Here is a 26,663-nt window from a genome sequence, read left to right on the forward strand (position 1 = left end):
CTTTCTGGGAACCACAAGGAAGTAATCCGTTAGGTTATCGATCTGAGACATTGAATCTGGCGAATCGCGATAGTATGTTAAAGAAGATAGAGATGCCGTGTTGTGATGGTTCTGGTGTGTTGGAGTGGATTGCCGATGTAGAGTATTTCTTTGCTCTTGGAGGTTACAATGATGATGCGAAGCTCGATTTGGTTCCTCTGTGTTTACAAGGAGCTCTTAAGAAATGGTATGGTTGGGTGAGACGTAGAGGTGGTTTCAGGAGTTGGACTGATTTTAAGCAGAGGATGGTGGTGCGATTCTCAGATTCCATAGATGATGAACCTGAAACGCAACTGTTTGCTCTACGCCAAACATGATCTGTTGCAGAATATGTGTTAGCTTTTGAAACGTTATCTGCTCAAGTTCCGAGATTATCAGATCATCTATTGGAGCGCCTCTTTTACACTGGATTGAGTACTGAAATGAAAGAAGTGATCAGGATGAAAGAACCTCAAGGCTTAAACAAATTCATATCTGCGGTATTGAGAATGCAGACGAGTGTATTTTGTAAAGTGTTGAGCAATGTGAATACTTCAGGGAACAATAACACGAAGCGATGGAATTCAAATGATCGTTCAACAACTGTAATACCGAAGTGGCAAGCGAATGAGAAGAGTAAAGGAGATCGCTTACAGAATAAAGAGAACGTATCACCGAATCAGTCGTACCAGAGACCTCGTTTGAAACATTCTGATGCAGAGCTGGATGAGATGAGAAGAGCTAAAGTGTGTTTCAAGTGCAAGGCTCCATGGTCTAGAGCACATGCGGATGTTTGTCCTAACAAAGAATTGCGTATCCTCACCTTGTTGAACGGCTGGGAAGTAGAAGTGTTGGAGCAAGAGGAGGAAGTATTTCTTTGTGACGACAACAAACAAAGTCAAGAATTAATGACTATGTCATATAATTCTTTTCTTGGGATTTCTTCTCCAAAGACAACTAAGATGAGAGGGAGAATTAATCAAAAGGAGATAATTGTCATGCTTGATAGCGGAGCATCCCACAACTTCATTTCCCCATTAGTTGTGACGAAGCTGCATTTGAAAATTTCTGCGGATTGCGGCTTAGATGTGTTGTTGAGGAATGGAATGACTGTGAACGCAATGGGAGTTTGCCGAGCAGTTGATTTCGTTCTCAATAATACAACATTCACATCAGACTTTATCTCCTTAGAACTGGGAAGTGTTGATGTCATATTAGGTGTTCAATGGCTGGAAACCTTGGGTAGATGTGAAGTTGATTGTGAAGTTGCAGGAACTCACTTTCATCTACCAAGGGGAGAGAGTTACGCTGTTAGGAGATCCGGAGTTACATAACAGTAAGCTCTCTCTCAAGTCATTGTCTCCTAGAAGCTCGAGTAGTCTAACTGGAAGAGAAGTGCAGTTGACTGCGACAGCAGTGACATCCGTAGTACCAGAGATACTCGAAGTACTTCCACAGGTGTTGGAGAACTATGCAGACATATTTGCTTTACCAGTAGGACTACCTCCTATACGGGGACAAGAACACTCTATCACATTAGTCCCTGGTGTGTCTGCAGTTTCAGTTCATCCATACCGGTACCCACATGCGCGCAAGATGGAAATGGAACAGATGGTCAAAGAGATGTTGGACTCGGGAATCATCAGACCAAGCATCAGCCCATTTTCAAGCCCTGTGTTACTAGTGAAGAAGAAAGATGGTGGACTACGTTTTTGTGTCGACTACAGGGCTCTAAACCGCGCAACCGTACCAGACAAGTATCCAATACCTGTCATTGATCAATTACTTGATGAATTAAATGGCGCTTGTGTTTTTTCTAAGCTGGATTTAAGATCAGGATACCATCAAATTCGTATGAAGGAAGAAGACATTAGCAAGACAGCGTTTCGCACTATAGAAGGGCACTACGAATTCTTAGTCATGCCGTTTGGTTTGACTAACGCACCAGCTACCTTTCAGGCGCTTATGAACAAGATATTCAAGCCGTTTTTGAGAGATTTCGTCTTAGTCTTCTTTGACGACATCTTGATCTATAGCAAGTCGGTGAGTGAGCATGTGAAACACTTGGAACAAGTTCTGCAGGTTCTTCGCGAGCAGAAACTATTTGCAAACAAAAAGAAATGTGCCTTTGGTGTTTCTCAAGTTGAATACCTTGGCCACATTATCTCACAAGCGGGTGTTGCTACAGACGATCAGAAAACGGAAGCAATGCGTACATGGCCAACTCCTAAGTCGGTGAAGCAGTTGAGAGGATTTTTGGGGTTGACTGGGTATTATCGACGATTTGTCAAAAACTATGGGATTATTGCTCATTCATTGACATCATTACTGAAGCGAGAGCGTTTCTTATGGTCAGCAGAGGCTGAGAGAGCATTTGAGAGACTAAAGTTGGCTATGACTCAGGCGCCAGTACTTGCTTTGCCAGATTTTTCGAAGGTGTTTATTGTTGAGACGGATGCATCAGGTTTCGGGGTAGGAGCTGTTCTTATGCAGGACAAACACCCTATTTCTTACTTCAGTCATGCTTTAACTGAAAGGGAACAGATGAAACCAGCTTATGAAAGAGAGTTGATGGCGATTGTGATGGCAGTACGGAAATGGAAACATTACTTGTTAGGGCGCAAGTTTCAAGTTCATACGGATCAGCACAGCATCAAATTTTTGTTGGAGCAGAGAGAAGTGAATATGGAATATCAGAGGTGGCTAACAAGGTTGTTGGGATTTGATTTCGAAATTTTTTATAAGCCAGGAAGTGAGAATAAAGCAGCTGATGGTTTATCACGTTGTATGTCAGTATCATCTTTACTAATGGCGTTGACGGTGCCTAAAGTATTGCAGTGGGAAGACTTACTGAAAGAATTGGCTGAGGATGCTACGATTCAAAAGGTGATAGCTCAGTTAGAATCGGGGAGTTTAGAATCAAAGAAGTTGAAGGTGATTGATGGAAGGTTGTGGTCGAGACAGAGATTGATAATTCCTCCGACATCGAAGTTTGTGGACGTGATATTACATGAATGCCATAACAGCCAAATGGGAGGACACTCAGGTGTGGAGAAGACATTAAAGAGGATACATGGATCGTTTACATGGAAGGGAATCAAGAAAACAGTCAGAGATTATGTAGCGGCTTGTGAGATTTGTCAAACTCATAAACACTCGACCTTATCTCCGGCTGGATTGCTACAACCGTTGCCGATTCCTGAGAGGATTTGGGAGGATATTAATATGGATTTCATTGAGGGCTTGCCTACTTCCAACGGAGTGAATGTCATTTTGGTGGTCGTTGATAGATTGAGCAAAGGAGCACATTTTATTGGTTTGAAACATCCGTTTACTTCTGCAGATGTGGCAAGGAAGTTTGTGAGTGAAATAGTGCGTCTTCATGGATACCCTAGCAGTATTGTGTCAGATCGAGACAGGTTGTTTTTGAGCAATTTTTGGAAAGATTGTTTCAAGTTGGCGGGAACAAGTCTCAAGTACAGCACTGCATTCCACCCACAAACCGATGGACAGACAGAAGTGTTAAATCGTTGTTTGGAGACATATCTGAGATGCTACGCTTCTACTCATCCTCGACTGTGGTCTAAGTTCTTGTGTTGGCTGAATACTGGTACAATACCTCATTTCATTCATCACTTCAAGCGACTCCTTTCAAGGTCATCTATGGGAGAGATCCACTGTCCTTGGTTAAGTTTGAACAGGGCTCAACTAAGAACTTTGATTTGGAGGAATCACTAAAGGAAAGAGATGCGATGTTAACTAGTTTGAAGGCGTGTTTGTTGCGAGCTCAGAATCGTATGAAACAGCAGGCAGACAAACATAGGAGAGATGGGGAGTTGCAGGTGGGAGATTTGGTCTATCTCAAGCTGAGGCCGTACAGACAACAGTCCGTCGTGAAGAGGTTCTATCACAAGCTAGCAGCAAAATTCTATGGTCCCTATAAAGTGTTGGAACGGATTGGAAAGGCGGCGTATAAGTTGGAGTTACCATTGGGTTCAAGAATTCATCCTGTATTCCATATTTCTCAGATTAAGAACGCGATTGGGAGTCATAGCGTGGTATCAGTGTTGCCACCTGAGTGCTTGGGAGAGAAGTTTGATGTATGGGAGCCATTGGACGTTTTGGCTAAGAGGTTTAATGAGGAGGGAGGATTGGAGTTACTCGTTCGTTGGAAGGATAGATCTTCGACCGATGACTCTTGGATGACTTCACGGGAGTTTGTAGCAAGTTTTCCTTCTTACAACCTTGAGGGCAAGCTTGGTTTCGATGGGCGAGGTATTGATAGGTACCATCAAGCATATGTACGGAAGAAGAGAAGGGGGAAAGGAACAGAGGAAGTAAGTGACGTGGCAGTTGAAGTGGGAGGACCTTCTGATACGTCTGGAGGGTTTGCAGTTAGCTCGACTGAAGAATGAAGGAGGAGCTAGCAGAAGATCGTTAATAAAACTTGTAGATGCATTTACAATTCTTTTATGCTTGTTGTTGTATGTTCTTGACGATATGAGTCAGAGCTTCACGTTCGCCATGAGAACGATAGTCTAGCTTTGCAATCGCTATGAGATTGTGATTCTAGATTGTACTACAAGCTGTTATCATTCCATTGATTCTTAATACGAATTACAGAGTTTATCGAGTTATCACTATCAAGACTCTATCACGATGATCAAGTGTTCGTGGGTGGTGATGTAAATGACAAGAAGAGTAACGGCAAATCTAACAGCTTTGATTCTTCAACACGGCTCTAAACTAAGTTAGAAGCGAGAGAAACAACAAATAGATGTAAGAAAATTTTATACAGTCAACTTAATGTCGTTACTTCAAAATGAGTTTGTGTATAGGTAAAGTACTTAATGTCTCATCCAACAAGTGTTCTGTTCTGTTCTGTTTTTAAAGAGAGTGACAATGTATATTTTAAAGTACAAAGTTTGTATTGTTTAATTTCTACAAAGCATTTTCCCCAAAAGTGAAGATGTAGGCTATGTTAGTGACATATAGACATTGGGGTTGTTATGGGCATAGTATGGACATTAATGTATTGTCATGAAAGGGGGCATCACGTGGATTGTATCAGGTACGGATTGAATTACTAGAGATATAGTGCTATACAAACTGATGAAGCAAAATGATTTTAGCATGAAAAAAATATAAAATTAGTATAGAAATCTGGTTAGCAACATGTAGGAGAAAGAGTAACTGCCAAGTAGTAATATCAAAAGATGATTCAAAATTAACATACCACCAAACTCAACATTCTTTCCTTACAAGCTCTCCAAACTTTAAACCATGTGAACACTTGACAACTTATACAAGAAATATATTTTTATGGTTATGCGTGATCATTTTGTGTGTGTGTTGTGTTTTTTATTTAATTAGTTAATTTGTTTTTAAGAGAGACTAAGAGCATCCTCATTGAAGGATTGTGAGAGAGAGTCACACATTTCCTAAAAAAAAAAAATATATAATATGCATTTGTTGGTGAATCTGAGTCTTGGAAGTTTAGTGGGGTGAACCCGAATCTTAACTGTTCTGCGGGCCCACGACACATGTCGGCCGCGATAGGTTTGGGTATTATTATTTTTTATTTTTATTTTTTTTAGAAAAAGAAAAGTCAAAACGAAAAAAAATTAAAATAATATAAAAGTACCTAGGGAATCGTGATTGGAGGGGTTTATTGATCGTGGTGCCCTAACACATTTTACTTTTAAATTTTCAACTCATAATCAATTAATAACAAACCAACTTATATTTGAGGTTCCTTATAGCATGTTTATTGGGAAGTTCTTAGGATGGGGTTTTTAGCAGAATATAAAAAATTATTTTTTAACTTTTAACTAAAAAACCTAAGAGCATGTTCTTAAATAAGATCCGCTAAGAACCCCGTCCTAAGAACTCTCCAATAATCATGCTTTAATATCACTTCTGCAAGATGGTTCTTCTAAATCATTCATCTATAACAAATTTTAATACAAATTTTAATTTTGAGTCGGAGTAATACTGAAACGTTCAGATGCTTCCCTCGTTTGAGGGTTGTCATAACTTGTGTCTATCAGCTGTTAAATGACTTCACTTAATAGAATTCTAAGGGCAGTCTCTTTTAGAAGGGGCCATTGATCAAAATCTTTGTTTGTTAGTATTTTTAATTTGTATCACGATTCATATGTTTTCTAATTTCAAATAATCTGGTAATGGGTGCATTGACTTTACTATGTAAAGACCACAAAAAATAGTTGGCGCAGGAAATATATTTAAGTGATATAATCTTCGGATATTCCAAATAGAAGCGTTATCAAACTGCAGAGTTCTGAACTTCAAGAATCTTTGTGCGGAATCTGACTCAAAACTCCTCATCACCAGCATTCTCAACGGCAATGCAAATCCAGAGCATTATGGTGTTGTTGCTGACATCATTCTTATTGCTAGTTTATTTTTGAATCTGCTTCTTTTTCATGGATCGCTAAGGAAAATAAGTCTGCAGCTGATGAGCTTGCAAAACAGATATTGGCCGTTACTGAGGCATTTATGGCCTCCACCTAAGTTTCTAATATAATTAAGTTTTGTGTTTCAGAAAAAAGTCTTCAGATATTCCAAGTACAAGATAATTTTTAACGTAAAACTCTATTTGTTCCCTTAAAATGAAGTAAAATGATTATAAAGTAAAAATATTTCAACCCTTTTATTTTTCATTTCATAATAGAGTAATGAATAAACAAAAAATAGATTACTCTATTTATAGAGTAAACTCCATTTTGAAATGAAAAATATAATAGAATTAAAACATTTTTTTATTCTATATTCACTTTTACTCTATTTAAAAAAAATGGAATGAAGTTGGAGATTTCTTAAGAAATCAAGTCTAACACTAATAAGATATAAACAAGTAAGCATTCTTTGTAGGTATTTTGCTTTTTAGTCACTTCTTTCTCTAAATTAGCCAACTAACCAAAACTAATCAAGTGGCTTCTTTGTACATATACACACCACTAGTTTCATACATCATTATATACACACTTGTGGGGCTTTCGACCAGATATCAAACAAGAAGAGTGAGAAAATGGCAGTGAGGATACTGGTGGCCTTGGCATGTATTGTGGTGATGCTACGGCTGAGTAAAGCAGCGGTGTACAAAGTTGGCGACTCAGCAGGCTGGACAACCATAGCCAACGTAGACTATAAGCTATGGGCTTCTACCAAAACTTTCCACATTGGTGATACTGTATGTGAGTACCACAATTTGAAACCACCGCCGTACCTTTTCCTCTTCGCCTAGGTTCGGCGAGGTAACTTCTGAGTTGAATCAATTAAAGCCATTACCTCTTTTTTTTTGTTAAAGCCCATTACCTCTTCTTAAATGTCTCTTTCAAGTCTTTCCTCCGATCAATTTCACTCGAGAAGTCATTAACGTTGAGTTTCGGTGAGTTCTGTCGCCTAATCAGTTCGTCTGTTTGCTAATGTTTTTTTCCAAGATTTCTCCAGAAAATACTCAAAAGTGGTCAATTCCCAGATTCTTTCCTCAGAATTGAAGTGAGGTCATTGCAGAGAAAAGGGGTAAGTTCATGTTTACCGACCACTTACACCGAGAAAACCAAATCCAGTCAACGCCTCCTGACTGAATTCTGAACTCATTACTTGCTTCACGTATATCCCCACAGTAGTTAGGTTGTCGTCGTCTGACCTTACGTCTGTTTACATACATCTAGCTTACATCTTCAGGTTTATTAACTGGCTTCCCTGAAGTACTAAGTCTGTGTGTGGTTAGGGAAAATGTTCATTCTCTCTGTTGTTGACTACTTCCTGCTATTCTGAGATATCTAATTTTAGGAATTGTGAATCCAGTTTAATAAATATAACGTTATTTGTCTTCGGTAGAGAGCAGAGGAAAAAGCTTGGAATAGGAAAACACTTTCTCTTAACCCTTAGTTGTCTCTATATCAAACTTTACAAAAGTTTATTATGTGATGAAGGTCATGATACAAGTCTATAACTTTGTGTAGTGCTATTAAAATTTTATTTATTTTTATTATGTGAGCAGAGGAAATTGCTATTTTCATCTGTGGAAAGGAGGAGGCTATAGAGGTTGCAAAATGACATTTAATTGTTGACGTCCGACTGTCCAAAAGCTCGACTTTACCGGGACAGACCCGCATGCCTGAGTGTATTCAGCGACCTTGTGGAGCTCCTCGATGAGAAATTAGTATTGTCAGGTTTGGAACCAAAGGTTGTTGTAGCCACCAAAAGTTCGGTTGCTGCACCATCAAATGAAACTGCTAAATGCTTACCTGTCTAAGCTGGGCATCATTACTCGACGATATCCGCCTTATACTCGTGATTTGATCCGTATTCTCCTTGAAAAGGAAAGTACTTGACATTGGCAAGGCAAGTAACAAGGCAAAGAAGTTCACTACTTGCAAGAGCAAGGCAAGTATCAAGTATCGTTTAGGTTTTTGGTACTTGCCTTGTTACTCGTTACTTGCTATATAAATAATATTTGTTACTTACAAAATAATATTTGTCTTTCATTTTTACTACAATAATATCAATATTATCTTAATATACTAGACAAGCCGTTATTGGATAAGATAATAAAACTCATTTTTCTTTAAAAGAATCAAAAATCCACATTTACCGTTAATTTTGCCAATATATAGAGCATCAAAATAGAAAGGAGCATAAAAAACGAGAAAATGAGTTTTTTTTTTGTCACGAGAAAATGAGTTTCATGTGGGTTTTTAATATTTCAAACTTTATTTTTATTTTTGTCTACTTCTTTGAGAGTTCATATGATTTTTAGATGTTAAATTTGAAATATGTGTATCTTTTTGTATGTAATTGTATGTTTATCTTACAAGTAATGAGAGACAATTATTTGATTTGTCAAGTAACAAGGCAAATCAAATAACTTGCAAGTATCAATTTTTTTTTTGCAAGTACTTGGTAAGACAAGTACTCGTTACAAGTAAGTCAAGTACAAGTAGTAAATGGAATTACTTGAACAAGTCAAGTCAAATAACAAGTATCCAAAAATTGGCAAGTACTTGTCCTGCGCCCAGCCTATGTCTTACCACATATAGGTTTGATATTTTTGAGGCATCAATCATTTAAGTTAACTCTTATTTACTTGTCTCAAGAGAAGACTAATTCATGTTGTTATTACATTACAGCTTCTCCTCCTTTGATTGCACCCTCAGCCCCAAAGTTCAATGGACACTCTCATCATCATACATCTCCATCTACTACTCCGCCAAATTCTACTCCGAGTGATGTACACCATCATTCTTCATCATCACCTCCTACTTTGTATCATAGACATCATCAAGATCGAAAGAGGATCAAATATAGTGCAGCTCCTTCACCACCACCAACACCAAAGAAGTTAAACCGTAAAGGTCTCCACTTTACCATAGCCTCTGAGATACTTAGATTGGCCATGCTCCTTCTCAGTGATATTGATTCTCTCATTTTGGTATGTTTTTGTTGCTATAGGTTCAATGACTCCTCCTCCGTCATCACACCATGCTCCCTCACCACGGTCCAATCTTTTCCTCTACGCACGACATCTCTATAGCTCCAGCACCTTCTCCCACCCAAGGTTTGATACTTCCACTCCTAAGTTTTCTAACAACAAATAGGCAAAGTCAAGGTCTCCTTTTTAACCTCATTGCTTGATGTGATATCCTAAACTCTGTTTATTTCTCCTAAATGCTACCCCATGAACACATTTCTTTTTGACCATGAGAGTGTTTTCAGACAATGTTATGTCACAAATTAAGGAGTTATAACTTTTGGTACCGTGCAAATAATTTATATTTTTCTTCATGTTAGAAATCATGTACGGAGTTTAATCACCACAAGATTAGTCTCCGTACAAAGATTCATGAGTTCATACTCAACGTCTACAAAATATGGTGGCGTTAAAAAGATTGAAATGTTAAAACTGTCTGAGCGAAATGCTTATATCATATTGCCCTACAGGTGACCATTTTCACGTAACCCATCTGTTAGTGCGTTTCTTGACCGAGTATTACTTTCACTTCCGCTGGTGCCATATCCAAAGGTTTGAAACCAACTTCTCTGCTCTTGCACTGATGAACAACTGAATATGTTAAAAATATTAATTGGATCGAACTCTTCTCTTTTGTTTTGAGTGCAACGTCCTTGAGATAAAGTGCAAATGAGGAAAGAAAGCTTTCTTACTATATGGTATCTTACCAGAATCAATCAATTTATTTGGACGGTAAGGATCTCCAAACACAGAATGTAATGTCTTTTTTAAGAAAAATTCCAAACACCGAAATAGTAATCAGATCTATATAGCTTTACATCGAAAAAATTCAGGACATAGATCAAAATGTTGTCTCAGTTCAGACGCATTCATTTGGTTTCTTTGATCATGTATTGCAATGAGGACAGCAAGATGATCGTTTTGTATGAGTATATGGAAAAAGGAACGCTTAAGGGCCATCTGTATGACTCGGATAACCCTCGGTTGAGCTGGAGACAGAAGCTTGAGATATGCGCTAAAGCTGGAGACAGAAGCTTCACTATCTCCATACAGGTTCCGCAAGAGCCATTATACACTGCGTGTGAAGTCTGCATCAGGCACTACAAGAAACATCACTGTTTGCAAGGAAATAAACCATTGCAGTTCTCTTGCAAATCGCAATTTGCAATAGAATTGCGAGGAAACTCGTTCCCTTGCAAATCCTTGCTTGCAAATCAAAATTGCTCGCAAATCTCTCGCAAATTTGCAACGGATTTATGTTCCCCGCAAATTTGCAACGAATTTAAGTTCCTCGCAAATTTTGCAACGGATTTATGTTCCTAGCAATTTTGCAACGGATATAAATTCCTCGCAAATTAGCAAGAAAATATTTCTCTTGCAAATTTGCAATGAATTTAAATCCCTTGCAAATTTGCAACGAATTTGCAAGAAAAATATAATTAAAGTAATTATAATAAAATAGGTTTTATAATTCTTAATTTTGATTTTACCATAACATTCAGTAAAAATATCAATTAAAACGGTTTTTGTTTATTAATATAATTGGTTAAGATATTTAATGTTGTATATTATTAAAATTTCGGTTTACAAATAATCTCGGTTATAAAAATAAACCGGTTTACAGAATAAACCACTTTAGAATAAATCTAGAAAAGCCTAAAAAAAGATCCTATTCCTCGCACGCCTCCTCCGCCGCAGAGCGGCCACCATCTCTCGGATTACTCTCGCACCTCTTCGCGTCCCATCAACTCGTCCGGTGACGACCTCCACTCCAAGTCTTCTGCGACCATCTTCACCACCATCCACGGCGAATCTCCGGTCACCACCATCCACGGAAAATCTCCGGTCAACCCATCTTTGTTGAATCAGACCAAGCTCTCATCGACCCAGCCCCTCGCCTCCGGTCACCTGTCTCACAGTAGATTAAAATCCTTAACAAGTTACAAGAGAGGGAGAGAGAATAAAGGAGGAGAAGAGATGATGAGGAAGAGAAGCCAGAGATCTTTTAAAAGTGAGAGATGTCCCGTGAAGAAGAAAAAATAATAAAGAATAAAGAAAATTGTGGTCCATTGGATTAATAAGAGAAGGTTGATACGGAGGGTGAGATTTTGCATAAGGGTGATCCTTGCCAAACAATTCCAACCAATCAGAAACAAGCATTTTCTTTTTAATTTAATATAAAGATTTGCGACGGAATTGCAATTAATCCCTGCAATTCCCTTGCAAATCGGTAATTCAAAAATATGCAATTTAACCAATCAAAAATAATTATTTTCTTTTAAATTGTTATATATTTTTTAAACTATTAATTATTATATATATGTAATAAAATATAAGTTTATGTATATGCTTACAATTTTTAATGTTAATTTGAAAATATTAAATTTAATCATGTAAATATATACATATATTGGTTTAAAGTTTGATGTTTATGGTCTCAAGTATTATGTTTAGGGTATAATAGCTGAGATTAAATTTTGAATTTTTTTTCTTTGTAAAATGTATATTTAAGATTGATTGTTGAACTCTTAAAACATTAAATTTAGAATTTAAATTTAGGGATTTGAATTATATTGTTATGTATAGGGATTTAGAGTATAAGGATTTGCAAGGGAATTGCAAAGAGAACGCTCGCAAATCCCTTGCAAATTTGCGAGGGAATTGCGAGGTAGTTCTTTGCAATTCCGTTGCAAATTGATGATACAAAATAAAATTTGTATTTATATATTTTAATTCATTAATTTATATATATATATATATAATAATAATAAATTGAAAATTTCTGTAGATGTTTCAAATTTTGAAACTTTATTTGAAAATATCAGATTTAATTATATATATATATATATTGGTTTGAAAGTTTGATGTTTTATGATATATATAAGGTTTGAGTATTATGTTTAGGGTTTATTATAATATTTGAGATTAAATTTTGAAACTTTTTTGTAAAGTGTATGTTTAAGATTGATTGTTGAACTCTTGAAACATTAAATTTACTATTTAAATTTAGGGATTCAGATTATATTGTTATGTATAGGGTTTAGAGTATAAGCATTTGCAAGGGAATTGCAAGAGAACGCTCGCAAATCCCTTGCAAATTTGCGAGGAACTTGTTTCTCTTGCAAATTTGCGAGGGAATTGCGAGGTAGTTCTTGCAATTCCGTTGCAAATTGATGACACAAAATAATTTTTTTATTTATATTTTAATTCATTCATTTATATATATAATAATAAATTGAAAAATTCTGTAGATGTTTAAAATATTGAACTTAATTTGGAAATATCAGATTTAATTATTTAACATATATTGTTTGAAAGTTTGATGTTTTATGATATATATATATATATATATATATATATAATAAGTTTTGAGTATTATGTTTAGGGTTTAGTTCAATATTTGAGATTAAATTTTGAAACTTTTTTGTAAAGTGTATGTTTAAGATTGATTGTTGAACTCTTGAAACATTAAATTTACTATTTAAATTTAGGGATTTGGATTATATTTTTATGTATAGGGTTTAGAGTATAAGCATTTTCAAGGGAATTGCAAGATAACGCTTGGCAAATCTCTTGCAAATTTGCGAGGAAAATGTTTCCCTTGTAAATTTGCGAGGGAATTGCGAGGTATTTCTTGCAATTCCCTTGCAAATTGATGATGCAAAATAAAGTCTGTATTTATATATTTTAATTCATTAATTTATATATATAATAATAAATTTAGAAATTTCTGTAGATGTTTAAAATTTTGAACTTAATTTTAAAATATCAGATTTAATTTAATATATATATATATATATATATATATATATATATATATATATATATACTGGTTGAAAGTTTGATGTTTTATGATATATATAATGTTTGAGTATTATGTTTAGGTTTAGTATAATATTTGAGATTAAATTTTGAAATTTTTTTCTTGTAAATTGTATGTTTAAGATTGACTGTTGAACTCTTAAAACATTAAATTTAGTTTTAAAATTAGAGATTTGGATTATATTGTTATGTATAGGGTTTAGAGTATATGCATTTGCAAGGGAATTGCAAGAGAACGCTCGAAAATTTCTTGCAAATTTGTGAGGAGACAAGATAGACAAACGAAACTCTTGCAAATCCCTTGCAAATTTGCGAGTGAAAAATTTGCTCGCAAATTTGCAAGGGATTTGCGAGGACTCTGTATTTTCCCTCGCAACTTCCTTGCAAATTTGCGTGGAAAATATTTCCTTGCAAATTTGCGAGAGATTTGCGAGTGTTTTAATTTTGCTTACAATTCTGTTGCAAATCAGTCGCAAATTTGCAAGGGAAATTTTCACTCGCAAATTTTCCTTGCAATAGACGTGTTTTCTTGTAGTGAGGTAAACGTTTAGGACCAAGTCTTCTTCTATATAACCTGTTGAAGGAGCTTTACTCTTTACACAAGGTAATCATTTCTCTACAGGCAATTGAAGCTCTCGACCCAAACCATAAACTGGTAGGGTACTGGAACCACAAGAAGCAAACTCAATCTGAATAGAAAGCCAACTTTCATATCATCAAACTTTGTCGTGAGTTTAACTAGAAATATTTACAGGACAAATTTGATGTAACAAAGGCTCAAAGAGCACACTCCTAGGCACCAAGAGTGACTACATTTTGGATAGATTAAAAACGTTTCTTTCATTTTTTTTTGGTTACAATTATTCAGAATCTTTTGTTCTTTTTATTATCAGCAAAATTTCCAGTAAACAAATAACCTAATCTTAGCGTTATAAACGTATCTCACTAGGAACAAAAATAAATGTTCGATTCTTTAGCTAATGCCATCTGATGATAATACAAAAAAAAAAAATCAATCCTCTGTGCTGCTCAACATGTAAACTAAAGAATTTAACCACATTTGAGTATTTTGAAAAACTGAGCTATAAGTTTATTCTGTAACAACTTCCTTGGTCGGGGTGGGGTGGGCACCATATTATCTCATTTCTCGTGCTCTTACATTTACACACGTTTAAATTCAAATGATGTTTCTTCTGTATACAATCTACATGGTATTTAACAGTATAAATGTTTTCTAAATAAAATATCTATGTTTGAATTTACACTAAATTAACTTTGTTACGACTATCAATTTTATTTTCTTCTTATTGAATCAATTAGTAACAACCACTTATGCTATTCCACTTTGAACTTAACAACTTCAAAACAAAGTAATAAACTTTTTCTTTTTTGGTAAAAATGTTAAGTTAACAAAAAAAGGGATTAAAGAATGCCTCAAAGTAATAAACTATGGTCGTTAATTAATATCAAATAGATAAAAAAAAAGTATCATTTTCTTTCAACATATTTTTATTTTCATATTTTTAGAATATATTTTCTTTACTAAAACAATAAAATGAATTGTAGATTCATGTTAAAATAAAATATACGAACCCGGTACTAGTAGTATATAAGATGAACAGATCATATCCGTTTTTAGCCGTAGCATCACAACATTAACTATACTCTATCCGTTAATCATATTGTATTGATTAACTATAATTTTTCCACATTGGTTCTTTGAATTAATATCGTTTTAGGGTTTCCTACATAACTAAAAACTTTTGTAATTGTAATACTTTATCCGTTTCGGTTTAATTATCATTGAGAAATGAAATTTTTATTTCAAAATAAATATCGTTTTAATGAAAAAAATTTTAACAATATTTTTCAATTTATTTATCTATTGATTTATATATGGTTAAGTGTATAGGTAATATGTTTTATTTTTTTTTAAATAAATAAAATTAAATGTTTTTTTATATGTGTGCATAAAACATAAAAATAATAAAAATAAAACTTAGGGAATAGTTCGTTTTATAAGCAGGAAACTGGGTTCTAGTGTCCAGCACTCCAACTTTTTTTTCACATTTGCTCAAAGTATGAATGACTTTTAAGTTTAGAACTGATCTGAAAAATTATTTCATTTTGACAGTGTTTCAATACAACCCACAGTTCCACAACGTGATGAGAGTGACGCACGCAATGTATAGAAGCTGCAACAACTCAAACCCGATCTCCACCTTCACCACCGGAAATGACTCAGTCACACTCACCAACCACGGCCACCATTTCTTCTTATGCGGCGTTCCCGGTCATTGTGTGGCCGGTCAGAAGCTTGAACTCAATGTCACTCACCCCGTCTCCTTCACGCCACTCTCTGATCCACCGATTTCCTCCTCCTTGTCTCCTCCGTCGACTACTACCATTCCTGCAGCCGGAGTCCCCGGTCCATCTCCTAACCATGCGGCTTCTCTCCCGAGTGCAGCGGCAGCTGTGGTGTATCTCCTTGTCTTTTTGGTTTTTGCAAATTTTATTTCTTAATTAGGATTATCTAAACGTTGCAATGATTGCATAAATGTTTTTTGTTATGTTTTCGTCTTTCTACCGTATTGTTCTTTCCCCCCTTGATTTGATTCAAAATGTAGAAATGATCCATCAATAATAAAAAAGAAAAAGTATATAAATATAAGGGAAATTTCAAAAATACACTATGTTAGATACCACAATTCACATATACCACCAATTAAATAGACTTTTCAAAAATACCACATTGATGAATGGTTTAAAGACTAAACTAACCCTTTCATTGTCATCTTCTATCTCCGTATATCTCATCTCCATCGCCTCTCCGATCTCTTCAGTTTCATTGACATCGCTAGATCTCCTCACTTTCCGTTGATCGTCATTGCCTCTCCGTTGATCGTCATCGACATCGACATCGTCATCGCTTGGCTGCCGTCGTCTTCAACGAGTCCCGCCGTCGTCGTCGTGGTACAGCTTCGTTTTACTCGTTTGATTACCAGTTGCGTATCGAAAATAGGGTTGTAAATTGGGAACAGTGCAATGGGAAGCTCCGATCGATATGGATACTTCTAAAGGCTCGTAACTTCTTAGTGTTTCAGGTGCTTGATTCTTCCTGATTTGAAGAGAATTTGGTTTTTGTTTCGATAATTGGGAATGATTCAAGTGGTTTTGATTTTGATTTTGTGTAGCATGATTTTGATGGAATCCAAATCATGTTGTTCATCGGTAATCTTAATCCAATCGTCCAAGGTTATTATTTTCTCTGTTTTTCACTCATTATTGAACTTTGACTTTTGGCTTTTGTATATGAAATTTAAATACATGCCAAGAAGTTAGTATTAACTTTGGTCTCTGATTTGGAATGGAGCAGGATTGATGATGAACATGGAGGAATCATCAAAGAGAAGACCTTTCTATTGCTCCCCTGACGATCTTCTCTACGACAGACGACTATTATGACGAGCAAACACCCGACAACCTTACTCATGAACAGGTTTTTATTTTTCTGTTTTTATGTATCTGGTAGTTGAGAAAGAGTATTCTTAATTGGAAAATTATTATTGATGATTTCAAAGGTACCTCTACTGGAGAAAAGCTTCGAGACAGAGAACAAGCTGGAGCCAGAGCGCAAGACTCAGCTTGCCAAGATGCTTGGTCTTCAGCCTAGGCAAGTTTCCGTCTGGTTTCAAAACCGGCGTGCTCGTTGGAAAACCAAGCAGCTCGAGAGAGACTTCAATCTCCTAAAGTCCTCTTATGACCAACTCCTCTCTAACTACGACTCCATCCTCAAGGACAACCATCTCCTCAGATCATATTAAAACATTACTGATCATAATTAACTCTCCTTTATTTACAAGAGTTCATAAATCAATTCATATGGTGTTTATACAAAACTTTATAAGAGTTTATAAATCAATTTGTTTCCAATTTTCAAGAGAGCTTCTCCATTGTATTATTAGAGTTATATAGGTTTAGAATCAACTAAAAGAGTCTATAACCATTTAAAAAGCCTTATAAAACAATTTATAATGGTTTGTATAATAACTTATAAGGGTTTATAAGAGTATGTAAATAATTTATAAGGGTTTATCAAAATAATTTATAAAGTTTATACACCAATATCAAACAATTTATAAGGGTATGTAAAATTATTTGTAAGATTAAATAAACCATTAATAGGCATATAAAACAAGTTATAAAATCTATATACCATTTATATATGTTTATAAGAAAGTTATGAAAGTTTATAAATAATTTATAAGGGGTATATATACTATTAATAAGGGTTTATAAAAACTTTATGAAAACTTATATTCAATTTATAGGGGTATTATAAAAGTTGTATAGGTTTATAAATCAACTAAAAGAGTCTATAACCATTTAGAGCCTTATAAACAATTTATATTGATTTGTATAATAATTTATTAGGGTTTATAATAATAAATTATAAAGTTTATACACCATTATAAAGGATTATAAAACAATTTATAAAGGTATGTAAAATTTCTGAAGCGGTGGACCCTTACTTGTTGTCCGCATGTACCTTAGAATCTGCCACGTTTATAAATTATTTATTAACCCTTTATTTATAATAGTTTATAAATTATTTATAATGGGGTATAATTTATAAATACTTATAAAGTCACTATAAATGATTCTTAGTCTTTTATAAGGCTTTATATATTACAAATACTATTTTAAAGGGTACATTAAGTTTTTCAAAGGTTCTATAAGGGTTTGTTAATATTTTATAAGGTTTATATAACCATTATAAGAGTTAATCTATAAGACTATATACACAACTAAAATAAGGAATTAATAATAAATAAAATGTATATTTATATTTAATAAGTAAACTTCTAAACCCTTAATTAGTTTAGAAATCAGTTTTTAAATTAACTTATAAGGCGTTAGCTTTTAAACCATTATGATTATTTTCATAAAGTTTTATACATTAACATAGAAACCTTAATCAATTAGCTTATATATCATTTATCAAGGCATATAAAGTTATAAAACAATTTATAAAGGTATGTAAAATCATTTGTAAATAATTTATAAGAGTTTATAAAACTCAGAAAATACTAGTTTTATGAAGAGATTATATAACTTATAACCCCTTAAAAACCGTTATAAAACTCAGATATACTAGTTTCATGAAGAGATTATATAACTTATAACCCTTTATAAACCCTTATAAAACTCAGATATACTAGTTTCATGAAGAGATTACATAACTTATAACCCCTGATAAACCTATATAAAACTCAGAAAATACTAGTATTATGAAGAGATTATATAACTTATAACCCCTTATAAACCCTTATAAAACTCAGATATACTAGTTTTATGAAGATATTATATAACTTATAACCCCTTATAAACCTTTATAAAACTCATATATACTAGTTTCATGAAGAGATTATATATCTTACAACCCCTGATAAACCTTTATAAAACTCAGAAAATACTAGTTTCGTGAAGAAACACTTATTACAAGAGATTTATATGTCTTTATAAAGAGACACCAGATGATCAGATCAAACATTTTCATGGCTTTTACTTCTCCACAAAGTTACAAAGCCTCCGCTGCAAACACACAACATAAACTGTTAAAATTAAACAATCTCTGAATCAAGAAGACAAAGAGAAAACTTCATTTACACACCTGAAAAGATGAAACAAGCTCAGGCACTTGGAGAATGGATGAAGCATACATCAACTCAATGATGAAATCAATAGCAGGTCGACAAGAATCATGAGCACAAACAGAGTCAACACAAATGGAAACCTCCAAAGGAAATGGCTTTAACCGCCCAGTGTAGATACAACTCAGGAAATAAACGAAACCTTCATACCCAACCACTCCATAAGTTTATGCCTGAATATGAATCTTGAGATGAAAAGAATCAGAAGCAAACTTAGATACAAACAACTAAAGCGTCACAAAAATCATATGTTTCTCTTTTAAGTAAAAGTTACTTGGAGAGTACAACTCTCAACTTCCTTGAACAGAGCACACAACACTGCCCATAAAGCCTCTTTATTTCATGGTTTCGTTAAACCATAACTTCAGATATGAAATTGCAAGTTAATGTGTTGTTCTAATTTCTATCGAAAGACACAAAAAACTAAAACGATCTTCTATATAGTTGTAAAGGAACAAAGGAAGTACCCAGTAGCTGGTTGAATCAACGACGCCTGGAAAACCAGTGACTGATTGCTGACCACTGCCGGATCCGTACGGCACGTGAGAGTGCAGACGAAACTTAGTCTTCTCGTGCATCAGCTTAATCGCACTTACATACGTTATCTATCACACACCATCACAACCACCAAAGACATTAAAAATCCCAATTCCGAATCTAAATCAAGAAGATCACCTAATCGATACAATGTATAACACACCTCGACGCCTTTGGCGGCGAGAACGGCGAACAGCTCTGGCTCGATCAGGTGAGAATTCTCCTTCCTCATCTCCTCGATTAGACTCCAAACGGCTCCGAACCGCTGCATCTTGCTTATGATTTTTGTCATCAATCTGTACTGCTCGATGTGAGCTCTCGGAATGACGATACGGCTTGGACTGAGGAGATGGCGCGAGATGGAAGCAGCAGTGGTTAGGGCGGATGAACGGAGGACACAACCCGAGCTCAGAGACACAGAACGGCCATGGTCGCAGATGAAGCTTGGTGACTGCAAGGAAGAAGATGAAGTCGTACTCTTCTTTTCGTCAAATGTGACTTCGTCGATGGTTTTAGATTTAATTAATTAGGGACATAGTGGTCATTTTGCTATTAAAAATCTAGTGGTATAGTTGGTTAGTGTGTAATTGAAAAGTGGTACCTTGAAAGTGGTATTAGTGGCAATTTCCCCTAAATATAACGATTTAGTTAGTACTTATTTCTGCAATGAGTACGTTAGTTAGAAATGCTAGTTTTGTTTTCATAATCTCGTTAATAATTTCGAATTTTATCAAAGAATTTTTTTTAACCATATATTTAGTCTTTTGTTTCTTATAGCTTCTGCCAAACTTTAGCTAGGAGAACATGAAACCACATGTGTAAACCAAATTAAAGACTTAATAATGTCTTAAATTAGGCTGGTTTTATCCATATAACCAAACAATCATTCCCAACATCTTTTAAAAAATACTTTACACCATGGAAGTTTCATCTCTATTATTAAAAGAGAACTACACTTAGGAAATGCCTCTGAATTTTCAATGTTAATTACACTTCCATGCCACTGATCCTATTAATTAACATTCCTAAAAAAAAATCTTGTCTTTTCAGATTATTAAATGCATGTTTTTTCACTCTGATTTTTCCTTAAAAAACGGAAACAACATATTCAGAGAGAAGGAAGTTATTTATTTTATTTTTAATGACTTAATCAATGATAGAGATAAATCACATATACCAATACATGATTATTAAATTTTTTTCTTTAGCCAAAATAAATTCAACATCTAAACAGAATATATTTGCTGACAATAAGTTCTAACCTATAATTACTCTTAAATATTTAATATACCTATAAAACCCAGAAACTTATCCTATAATTACGCTAACTTATAAAATTTGGGGAATAATAAATTATCTTTACATTTTTTTCATATCTAAGTAATAAATAAATTGTTGTTTTAAAATGTTATATTAACAATAATGTAATACATATAATTTACAGAAATATATATATATATATATATATATATATATATATATATTATCAGTAGTACAAAGAAAAAATTTAGTGAAAACAAATATTTATACGGCCACGGGTCAAGCTATAGAAATAAACAATAACAGCGCAAAATTATATTTTATTCATTTATATTTTTTAAAGAATGTTAAGATTTTGAAATTGGAAAAAATTATGACCAACCTCTATATTATTTTAATTAGAAAATTTAAAATTTATATCAAAATATTTTGTTAAACATTTAATCTTAATTTTTATTATAACTATAAATATTAATTTCCAATCTAAATTTATGTCTAAATATTACAAATATATCATTTTGTATAAATAAAAAACTAAAAACATAAAATAATATCTGCCCGGCTGGGCGGGTCAAGGTCTAGTTTCATTGATAACAAAGCAGAAAATAAAACACACTCCAAGGACAGAAATGACGACTACATCACACAAGCATCGATAATTTCATCTTATTACAATCTCATTAAGCGTCTCTTTATTTATAAGGTTGTTTGACCCATATATATGAAAAAGATGTAGAGATTACTAAGCTGAGACGATATTGGTCACAGAGACCTTAACCATTTCAGCTTCAAAGATAATGGCATCATTCACCAAATACCCTTTCGATGGATCCTTTAAATCTGCTAACAATATGATATTGTTCACTCCCACACCATAATCACTTCGAATCGGGTACCAAGCTGCAGCTGCATACATTCCCACAGAAAAAATATCAGTTATTAATTTCAGCCACTGTTTCTTCTTTCTTTTGGTTAGTTTCTTACAATATAATTGTCTGTGGTTGGAGTTTCGCTGATTCTTCAACCGCAAGTTAACTGCTCCCCAAGTGTTTGTAGCAACTGCGTTTTCCTTAAAGCCTTGAGCAAATAGGAAGAGTGGAAGTGCATGTGGTCGTCCATCTCCATCCCCTTTCGGGTTAAAGCCTAATCTCCTGATTGATTATATATCAACCAAAAGAACGTTAATTATTACACTTCGCCACTGCATGGATTCAAATGACAGATGCATGATTTGAGATCAAGTACTAACCAGTATCGGTCTCCAACGAGAAAATCGGCAGAATAGTAAAATTTATCTTCCAAGCTGGAGAAACGAAGTATCTTCCAAGTGAAAATATTGTTTGGAGGGTTTGATATGAATGTGACTTTCTCTTGTATCTCGGCAGGTTTAACAATGAGGATCTCAGCACCAAAAGAACAAGTGTCTTGCACAATGTACCCATTGTTAGTATTCTCGAATGTTGAAAGAGGGATCAATTTTCCAAATCCCCACTCCTTTTTTGCAGCATTGTATCGCTTCACGGTTCCATCTGTGATCCATAATTAGTGGGGGAAATATCAATCAACTCGGTTTATAGAATAATCTCTACAAACTTCTCCAAATAGATGTAGCTAGCAAAATATGAAAAATGGAATGGATCTAGTTATATCCATAGCACATTTATAAGTTGTGGAAGATGAAAATATAGCTAGCAGAATGTGAAAAAATGGAATGGATCCAATAGTATCCATATAGCATATTGTATAAGTCTTTGTAAATAAATGATGAAAACATACCTGTGACAGTCAAGTACTTATGGGTCTTGGGATTGTGGACAAAGAGTTTGAGATCAACATTGACTTCCCAACCATAAGGAAGAGATTCAGCGCCTTCGATTCTCGCGTAAAGTGATATATGGCCAGCTCCACCGTCGTTCTTATTACCAATCACGTACAAAACTAATCTCCTTTTTTGTCATAAAAATCATTTTAATTAATAATTGAGTTAAATAAATAACAAAAAGAACGTAAGATTTCTTTATACCATTTGTAACCAGCAGCTTCAAAAACAGAGGATTCGTAGGGTTCGAATCTCCCTTTAATCACGGAGTACCCTGCTATTGTGACTATCTTACTTGATGGTCGCTCCTCTCTAAACGCTCTTGTCTCTCCTGTGAATAAAGAAAGTTCCCAAGAAAATTAAGAAAAGAAGTTCAGTCTTTTACCATGAAAATCCAAAAAAAAATTAAAAAAAACATGATCTCTAACACCAAGCTTACCAAGATGCGCCTCGACATTATAAGTACTGTTGTTCTCTGTTCCTCTGCCTTCTGTGACCTGTTGAATGAGGAGCTCAGCAGAAGAGCAAGTGAAGAAGAGAAAAGCGAGAGATATGAAACCCAAACTCCTTTTGTGACTATCCATTTTTGCTGTGATCTGGTTTTGGGTCTTAGAGAGTCTTTGCATTTATATAGATGGACGCATCAGGGTACCTATTGAGTTAGTTACTAATATAAAACGTTTTTCTACACGTTTTTCTAGGTTGAAGTTGAAATTTCGTAAAGAGAAAAATGATTGAGGCTCTTTACAAAAGGATATTCTCTTAAAGTCCTACCTACGTATGATGACAGGTAGGTAGAGAATTGAAGAAGGCATTAAAATTCTCCAGGGTTTTAGTTGAAATATTCATAAGACAATTTAAATATTTAATCATCAAATAACCAATTGATTATTGTGGTTATTGTTGTTTTATGCTTTTCTAAGTCCCCCGATTGTTTTAATAAACAACTAGGTGATATCCGAATGAACTAATAAAAATTAGAATTTTTAATCTATAGATAGTAGAATGGTAAAAGTTTCGGTCATAAATATTACATATTATATAATGAAAGATTGAAGGTCATTGTGCATATTATAGAAAGTAAACTTCAACTAGAATAAGATTCGCGCCTTACGCGGGATGAAATTGTTATTTTTATTATATTTTGGAGAATGAAACAACAGTTCGGTTTCATTTGGATTAAGGGTGTTAAATCCGAATATCGGGTTGGTTTCGGTTGGTTCGGTTTTTTCGATATTTCGGTTAGTAAAATATAACTACTATTCTAAATCCATATTTACTTTGGTTCGATTTGGTTTACATACCGTCGGTTTTCAGTTTATTCGGTTTTATACCAAAAACATAATTAATTACTTTGAGATCATATTATATACTATATGAATTTTAGAGTTATGTTGTCAAAAAGTCATTTATTAAAAAATATTATATATTTAAATAAAAGAATAAAAACAAAAAATGCTTCTATCATCTAATAAAATAATCAAATCTAGAATTAATATCAAAGCTCTAAATTTTGAAAATAAAAATAAAAAACAAAACAAAGCATGAAATAAAAGATTTTATATTCTTCCATATTTAGTGTTCATCAAATTAATATGTCTTCGATTGAACACAACTCTGTTTATTTAAAGATAAAAAAGTTGTAAAGAATTTCAATTAATTGTTGTCCATCAAATTTATAATCTTTACTTCAATTTAGTTATTGTTAAAATAAAGCAAAAAGATAAAAAAGAAAGACTAAAAAAATAAGAAGCCACACTTGCAGTAAATTGTTACTTAATTATAATTCAAGTCATTCAAGTCATTTACAAATTATAATTATAGTTCAACTCATATAACAAATAGATATTCATGCGTCATTATAAATATATACATATTTACATGTTTCAATTTAATCGGTTATAAATCAAACCATTTCCAAATCCTACGGTTTTTATAAAATCACATCCATTTAGTTACGATGGTATATACAAAAAACATAATTTATATTTTTGTTCGGTTCGGTACTCTTTGGTTTTAGCATATTGAACAGCCCTAATTTGGATATTATTTAGTTTTAGATTGTTTTTTTATCATGTCTTATTATCATATTGTAGAATTAGATTTTAAATTCATATTTTTTTGGAACCTTACATGTGAATTTTATATTAAAAACAAAACATAAAATACATAGTTTGAACACATTTATATAGAGTGTGAAAACATTGATAAGAGTGTGAATGCTCATTCTCAAATCATTGTGAGAAGGCCACATGTCTATTATAGTGTGAACACATTTCTTAGAATGCGTTTCCTTTAATATATATAGGAGATAATAGATATGTTGGGTTGAACATTTGTAATTATAATTGTGGACCGAAATCTATTTTGAATTTATGATGAGCCTGATCGATTTGGGTTTAAATTTTTTATCACCCTGTTTATATATATAAAAATTGTAATGTGGTTAATAAGTCACTTTTATTACAAAAACATGTTCTACATTTTTTTTTAATATTTAACTTTCACATCATTGAGAACCATTTTAATGATTTTAGAACCATCATCTTATTATTTCCAAAATTGAATTACTTTGACTTTAGTCTTCCACATAGTTTTGAAAGGTTTCAACTGAACGGCTAAAATTGATGCATCCAATTTTGTTGCTTTAAATCGTTAGTATATATATATATATATATTATTTAATTTGAATATTTATTAAATAAAAATTCATATTAATACAATTTTATGATTATTTGTATCTTATTAACAAAACAAATTAAGTTATTGATCACAAATTTTCAAAGTGAGATTTTCAAATTTCTAATTATTTATAAACATTTTTGAAAAATTCAAAATATAACATATAATAAAAAAATTAAATGTTTTTATTATATAGTTAATGTGGTTGTTTAATATCTTTTAATAATATAAAATAATAAAAGAACTAAGATACAAAAATTGTTATCAAATATTCATTATTCATAATAATTACTTCTCATATATACGTTAATCATATTAGGTAATTTCATAACTTTTATTTAAGGAAAGTGCGAGATTGTTTTTTTGTACATTATTTATCAATTCGATAGTTAGTTTAATAAAAAGTGTAATATAAGTTAAGATGGAACAACCTACTTTTCTAAGAATAGTATATTTTATATATTATATTTTATAGTTATTTATTAAATGAAACTTCATAATCACACGGTTCTATGATCATTCATATCGTTTTATAACAAAATATTTAAATCATTGATAACAAAATTTTCAATGTGAAAAATTTAATAAGTTTATAATTTATAAATGTTCTTGAACCGCGCTTCGAAAGCGCGGGTTTTTTTGGATTGTAAATAAAGTTTGTGAGTTGGTATTTTGAAATTGTTGTACTAATTATGATACAAAGTCATATTATATCCAATTAGAGAATTTATTTGAAATTATATAATTTATGAATTAGTTTATCTATAATTTTGTATATACATCTTACGTAACTCTCTCTCTTATGCATGGATATTTTACCTCACCTGTAAAATCAAATTGAAATCAACTTGGAAATATAGGGACAGTTTGGGTTCGGGTCCAAGGCAAAATACATATTCGTTTTTCTGGATCTGCATGTTTCTTTTCGAGTCAATATCCTACCTGAGACATGACCGGGTATCCAAGTATCTGAAACATTTTGTGTATGCTAGATATATTTAAGTATTTCAGATATTGTTTTTCGTATTAGAATACTTTATAAGTTTGAGTTTAGGGCTTCGATTTTAGTTGAGGGCCTCAAGTAAAATTTTAATTAAAAACCCCTATTTTGGGTATTTAGAAACAAATTTTTGTATTTTCGGTTTCCTCGGATCAGATTTCAAGCATGATTTTAGGTCGTTTTCGGTAGTTTGATATTTTTGGGGTATTTGTTTGGGCTTTCGGGTCTTTTTCCGTGTTTCAGTATTTTCTTTTTGGTTTTTAGGTATTTCAAGTCTTTTTTGTGTCCTAAATATCCAAAAAAATATGGATC

At 33.3% G+C, this 26,663-nt stretch overlaps 2 protein-coding genes and 1 pseudogene across 2 annotated transcripts; 2 read left to right on the forward strand and 1 right to left on the reverse strand.

The window, feature by feature from the left end:
- Positions 1-7,069: 7,069 nt before the first annotated feature.
- LOC130511176 (mavicyanin-like) lies at positions 7,070-15,862 on the forward strand. The gene is made up of 2 exons (XM_057008049.1): positions 7,070-7,235; positions 15,474-15,862. Exons 1-2 carry the CDS (start codon positions 7,070-7,072, stop codon positions 15,860-15,862), a joined length of 555 nt encoding a protein of 184 aa, XP_056864029.1.
- A 232-nt stretch (positions 15,863-16,094) lies between these two features.
- On the forward strand, positions 16,095-19,236 carry LOC108836510 (homeobox-leucine zipper protein HAT5-like; annotated as a pseudogene).
- Positions 19,237-21,398: 2,162 nt separating this feature from the next.
- Positions 21,399-23,279, reverse strand: LOC108836509 (uncharacterized). The gene is made up of 6 exons (XM_018609662.2): positions 23,109-23,279; positions 22,874-23,000; positions 22,627-22,796; positions 22,100-22,379; positions 21,835-22,001; positions 21,399-21,756 (listed from the first exon to the last, which is right to left on the reverse strand). Exons 1-6 carry the CDS (start codon positions 23,251-23,253, stop codon positions 21,593-21,595), a joined length of 1,053 nt encoding a protein of 350 aa, XP_018465164.1. The 5' UTR covers positions 23,254-23,279; the 3' UTR covers positions 21,399-21,592.
- Between the last annotated feature and the right edge of the window lie 3,384 nt (positions 23,280-26,663).

Source organism: Raphanus sativus, chromosome 4 (assembly GCF_000801105.2).
Source record: "Raphanus sativus cultivar WK10039 chromosome 4, ASM80110v3, whole genome shotgun sequence".
Lineage (NCBI taxonomy): Eukaryota > Viridiplantae > Streptophyta > Magnoliopsida > Brassicales > Brassicaceae > Raphanus > Raphanus sativus.

Bases quoted from the DNA above. Each gene is read 5' to 3' on its own strand.
- LOC130511176 (XM_057008049.1), top strand. From the start codon at position 7,070: ATGGCAGTGAGGATACTGGTGGCCTTGGCATGTATTGTGGTGATGCTA. The intron at 7,236-15,473 runs GTGAGTACCACA...TCATTTTGACAG, and splicing joins CCACATTGGTGATACTGTAT to TGTTTCAATACAACCCACAG.
- LOC108836509 (XM_018609662.2), bottom strand. From the start codon at position 23,253: ATGGATAGTCACAAAAGGAGTTTGGGTTTCATATCTCTCGCTTTTCTC. The intron at 22,380-22,626 runs GTATGTTTTCAT...TATGGATCACAG, and splicing joins TAAGTACTTGACTGTCACAG to ATGGAACCGTGAAGCGATAC. The intron at 22,002-22,099 runs GTTAGTACTTGA...ATAATCAATCAG, and splicing joins CTCGTTGGAGACCGATACTG to GAGATTAGGCTTTAACCCGA.